Here is a 5708-nt window from a genome sequence, read left to right on the forward strand (position 1 = left end):
AAGAAAGATTACTCCGTCCCAGACTCACCGAGCTCAGCACTTTAGAGCTGCTGCGAAAGCTGAAGGAGAAAAAAACAAAAAAAACCCACTCGGGTGACCCTCTCACAAACCTCTCACAAACTTCACCTGTAGTGCGTCTCATTCCTCACAGGAATTTTAGACAACCTTCATTTATATATTATTCACGTGATTGTTTCCTTTACACGTGATTTCTTTTCTTTTTTTAAAGATTCCTTTTCACCGATGCTTTTGAACATGATTCGTTAATTTTCACACGGGTCGACGTTTAAATTCTTTCTTTTTCTTCACATTTATTTCTAAATGTGAATTTTAACATGATTTATTTACTTCCACGTCTGATTTTCTCCTGCAAGCATCGATCATTGGCGCGTTTTTATTACATACATGTGATTTTTTCCCTCCAAATGATTCCTTTCCACTTTTAACATGATTCATTTATTTTCACGCGATTCTTTTATACGTTGTGCGTTTTTTTCATGTGGATTTAAAAGGAAGAATTCGTTTATTTCCGCGAGTAGTTTATTTCGACATAAGATTTTGAACATGATTTATTTATTTTAATGTGATCTCTTTCCCGAATGATTCATTTTGACCTGATTCATTTGATTCATTTATTCTCACAGAAATGTTGATTGTATTTGCACGATTGGTTCATTTTCAGATGATCCGTGTGTTTTATTGATCACTTTACTCACACGGTGTCACGTGTTTGCGAGATCTTTCCGTAAGGGGCTTTTACATGAACTTGATCAGGAGGTCGTAGTTGTTTAGCGCATTGGCACAGAACTGGGCACGATGGCGTCTTCGTTATTCGGGGAAGATGATCAGGGCTTAAAAAAAACAAACAAACACAGAATTTATCTCTGTGATTAGTCATAAACCATTACATAAAAATTTGACGTGGTTTCGAGAAGACATTAGAAAATGTTAGAATAGTCGTTCTGCGTACATTCCTCTACATGTATTGTGTGTGTGTGTGTGTGTGTGTGTGTGTTTCTGTACTTTTTGTGCAGTTGAACAGTGCAATCCTCGAGACATTCGTTGCAGATTTGAACATAAACTTTACAAAAAGAGCATGAACAGAAGCTGTGTTTTCTTTTTAAAGTTGTCGTCTCGGTGTAAAAGCCAACACGTGTGCTTCTGTGGCAAACTGTTTGTTTGAGTGTTTTTCAGTACAGATTCCCTTGAAAAGACGGAGAACTCTGTAGCAGTCCTTTTTGAACCGTTGGAAAAAAAGTAGCACAGTTTTGTTTGTTTTTTCATTGTTGTTTTTTTTTTCTTCTTCTTGGAACTCGTACGTGAAACAGTATTCGGCGGACATTTTGATTAAGTTCTCTGTTCCGAGTGCACAACAGTCAATATACTGTCACAGGACACGGCCATGCGATAACCAAAGAGTAATTATCATAATCAATAAGAATAATCTTAATAATAATAGTAATGATGAGGTGACGATGGTGATTGCGATAATAATAATAATAATAATAATAATAATAATGACAGTAATAAGAATTAGACAATATATAATACCCTATAATTACTTTTATAATTACTGATATATAAAAATGTTTTCATTTGAGGTTAATACTGTTAAAATTCATATATTACTTTTTATACCTCCCCGTAAGCTCTAACGTGTCATGTCAAATAGCAAAAATAGCTAGTGCTTTCATTATATCTAAGAGCTACTCTAACTCTGAAAAATGAGTGAGTTCCTATTTAAAGCTGCAGTATGTAACTTTTGTTTTGTATTGTAAAAAGATGTATTGTGTGTGCGTGTGTGTATATATATATACACACATATATACAACACACTAGCACTTGGTGTTTCTGCACTGCTGCAACTCGGTCGCTGCTAAAATTCCATGACATGGATACGCTAGCCTCGAGTCAAATAGCCGGTAATAGTAAAAGCAGCACAGCTAGCTAGCTGAAACGACTGGGCAATATTAGCTAGAATTTCCACAACGTGGATGAATGTCGGCGTGGCTCTTTAAAAGTCATGAGAGCTCAGTAATCTAACCCGTATTACCCAGTTTTGAAGTTAGCTAGCTAGCAGTGTTGCAATGTTATTTGGCTAGTTCACGAATGGTGTTTTCTCTTTTGTAAATCTAGCTAGCTAGCTGGCTAGTTTTCTTGCTCATGTTGCAATGTTAACGTGCTTGCTTCTTCTTTGCTAATTATCCAGATACCGTCTCCTATACGTTGTACTCCTTTACTGCACAATAACCTTCTGTAATAATTCAGAGGCTAGGATAATAGCAGCTACAGTATTGTCGTTCTAGATTATATCCCCAGAGGACATTTTGTTTCTGAAGATTTGAACTCTTGAATAGGGTTTAAATGAGCGTTGATTTGACGCACACTCTGGGTGCAACATAAGTGTTCTTCACTGATTTTCTTGCAGCGACGTTTTCCTACCAGAGCTAAGTCCAAATCCCTACATCCCAGAAAGTTACTTACTGCAGCTTTAATGAAGACTGGCTTTATTTGGTCCAGAGAGTGAAGTGTGGTTTGATTTAGCCACTTTTTTAAATAAACACTAAAATAAAATAAGCAATCATAATTTCTGTTGGGCAGACACACCCTTCCAGTAGTCGAGGATGTCGTGGAGGTCCTCGTCTTTAGCAAACTGTACTTTTCTCCGTAATGCGTGACCAGCAGCCATGTACTCCTCTTCATCCCTGTGGCGTTTGCGGTGGAGTTTGAACCGTTCCCATAGACTAAGCGATGGCCGGCAGGTGTACTCTGGGCTGGAGTAACCGCTGAGGTTGTGATACTGTGGTGAAAGCTGCGAATACGACAGCTCATGTGGCCGAGAACGTGTTAGCGGCTCCAAGATGGACGACTTCCTGCTTGCAGAAACCTCCAGTTGCTCCTCCATGTGGTGTGGGCCGGGGTAGGAGTGCCGGTGCTCCGTGTAGTGTCGCATTCTCTCTGCCTCCGACTTAAGTATTGCAGAAGTTGGGGTGACTGTCAGAATCCCGGACTCATCCAGAGAAGTTTTCTCAATGTACTTGGACTCTGATCGATAGGCACCGTCCGAACGGAAAGATCGCGGGCTGCGCAAAGATCCGCTCGATGATGTGCTGGCACGCTTAAGTGGCGCTTCCATGCTATGATGCCTCTGTAGCGGGTGGTGGTATCCTCCTTTATACACTGGTGACAGAAGACCGGACTTGCCCGGCGGGTGCTCGGATATAAGAACCAACTGAGGCTCGGCGGTTGAGACGGCTCCGGATTTTACCGCCTGGAAGGATGCTGATTCGGATTTAAGTGCATCGATGCAGTTGTTAATAATCTGATTCACTTTGTCCACTTCCTTGGCTATTGTGGATATTTCCGCCACAGATCCTTGGCTGTTCTCGGATGGCGGAATGTTGCATTCGATGCGATCTGACTGGTCTGACCTCACTTCTATATAATTCCCTTTTGCTGTTTTGGGTGTCCCGGATAGTTCCTGTACCTTATATGGGTCTTTCTCACTGGCAGCTGGTAAATACGGCATCCTTTGTATGGGCTCGACGGCGGACATCATTTGCTTCTGTGATAGCTGAGACATCGTCCCACCTTCCATTTCAGCCCCGTATTTCATCTCAATCAAATTCCTTTTCATCTTCTCAAGCTTCTTGCTCTTTGATTCATCTTCTTGCTTACGTTTTCTCAGGCAGTGATACACCAAACCCAATACGATCACCATACCAAAGAAGCAACCCAGTATGGTCATGATATAGTGAGTAGCTGTCGAGTCGTTTGGAACATGCTCTCTTATTGTCCTTGTAACAGTGGAGATGGTCAAGCATGTGTGGTTATATCTTAGAGAATTGCGTATGGAGGCCACACAGTATGTATAGTTTGTATGGGATTTAAGGTTGAGCAACTCGATCTCTTCCCTTTGGCTTTTTAGGTTCTGTATATCTGTAAAGAAGCTGTTGTTGTAAAGTACAAGAATATACATCTTTCGGAAAGGGTGTGGTATTTGGATTGTGATAACTGCACTTGTGTGTGTCACCTCTTTAAGCTTCATGATTGGGCGGGCATCTGGGTCGAAATACGTCGGGCTGATACTGATAGGCTCATCTGGAGGTGTCCCTGAAGGGCAGTCGTCCAGTCCACAAGGGCTCAGATCTGGCAGGATTGTGGGGGTGCCACCGTCTGAAGATCCAAGCAGGTACGGGGTCACGTTGTCATCCGTGCAGACTGTCGAGAGAGCGTGGAAAGCATTCCGGTATGTTGGCGTCTTTGAATTTTGGCTTAAGAGGCTATAGCCGGAAAAGCCAGCTGGTGTATCACATGCCATCCTCTCACTTGTCCTGTTAGGGAATGCTACTAACCAGCGCAGGAATCCGAGTAACTCGCAGGAGCACGTGAAAGGGTTCGAGTAGAGCTCGCATGTTGTTAGCTTTGATAGACCACGAAATGTATTTCCATCCAACTGCTGAATCCTGTTCATGGAGAGGTCGATATTCTCAATCGCAGGACACTCCCAGAACGCGTTAGGTGAGACGGTCTCGATCAGGTTAGCTTGAAGGTAGAGGTACTGCAGACGCCCCAAGCCTCGCAGCATACCCTCCGTTAAGTTCCTTAGCTTGTTAAAGCCGATCTGCAGTACTTGCAAATTGAACTGAGCAGAGAAAGCCCCATCTTCTACGTAGGAGATGTCGTTCTTGGTCAAGTTCAGGTAGGTGAGGTTGCTGAAGCGGCTTAGAGCAGAAAAATGGATGCTCCGGATCTTGTTTTCGTTGAGCCGTAGATCAACGATAGTGCTGTTGATATGTAGTGGAATTGCTTCGTATGGTGGCTGGTTCTGGCTGCAGATTGCCAGCCACACGAAACCCTTCTCGCCTTCAATGAGCCAACAATCAGCTTGGGCCACTGGCATCTGTGAAAATGACAAAAAGAAACCAGCCATGGTCCACCAGAGTAAGGCACTGGTCACTATACCTCGAACACTTCCGCTTGACCGAGCTGAATTGGTCACGTGTGTTTCCCTCATGGCTCATACAGGTGTTGGCACAGGTTCACCCTCTGGGAGAGAAAATATTACAGACGGTTATTTACTTTTGCGATCCTGCCACACCTGCAACATGCACGTTTATGCTTGTTATCGATCGAGCTGATCTGGCTGGACTGCTCCTTCAGAAGAATAGTCCGATCAGATTTGGTGCGAGCGGGACTGTCTCGGCTGCCTTTTCACTCTCGAAAAGGACGTCCGGTTATGATCTCAGATTTCTGGTCAGATTGAACCACCGTGGTGCTCCATAAATTGCTGGTGAACAATTGCTGGTTTGTACGCCCCATTTCTGTCATCTTGGACCCTGGAAAAAAAAAAAAAGATAATAAACATGAGACGTGACATAAGGCTAAGATGGGTGGGGTTTTGTATTTGAACCCCCTGTGAAATATTCCAAATATTAATCCATGGGTGATTATATAAATGTCACACCACGCTGTTTTTCAGTAATTAAGCTGTAAAGATTTTTTAATAAAAGGTCGACAGCATTAGCATTATGATTCCACCATTAGAATTAGTTCGAACCAGCTGCTATGGGGAGAAACAGGATTAACCAATCAGAATCGTGCATTTCTCAATTTCTGTTTGGAAGCTACTAGCTGTACTCAGGAATATTGATGAAGTAATGGAGGTTTACTGCAAGAGGAGATGAGGAAGTGGAGAGCTGGTTTTA

General features: G+C 42.6%; 1 protein-coding gene across 1 annotated transcript; it reads right to left on the bottom strand.

Moving 5' to 3' along the window:
- Positions 1–1849: 1849 nt before the first annotated feature.
- On the bottom strand, positions 1850–5388 carry elfn1b (extracellular leucine-rich repeat and fibronectin type III domain containing 1b). Its single transcript, XM_017457245.3, has one exon. The coding sequence runs from the start codon at positions 5015–5017 to the stop codon at positions 2582–2584; it is 2436 nt and encodes an 811-aa protein (XP_017312734.2). The 5' UTR covers positions 5018–5388; the 3' UTR covers positions 1850–2581.
- Between the last annotated feature and the right edge of the window lie 320 nt (positions 5389–5708).

The sequence above is a fragment of the Ictalurus punctatus genome, chromosome 26, assembly GCF_001660625.3.
Source record: "Ictalurus punctatus breed USDA103 chromosome 26, Coco_2.0, whole genome shotgun sequence".
Classification (NCBI taxonomy): Eukaryota; Metazoa; Chordata; class Actinopteri; order Siluriformes; family Ictaluridae; genus Ictalurus; species Ictalurus punctatus.

Excerpts from the sequence above, each read along its gene's own strand:
- elfn1b (XM_017457245.3), bottom strand. The coding sequence starts at position 5,017 with ATGAGGGAAACACACGTGACCAATTCAGCTCGGTCAAGCGGAAGTGTT.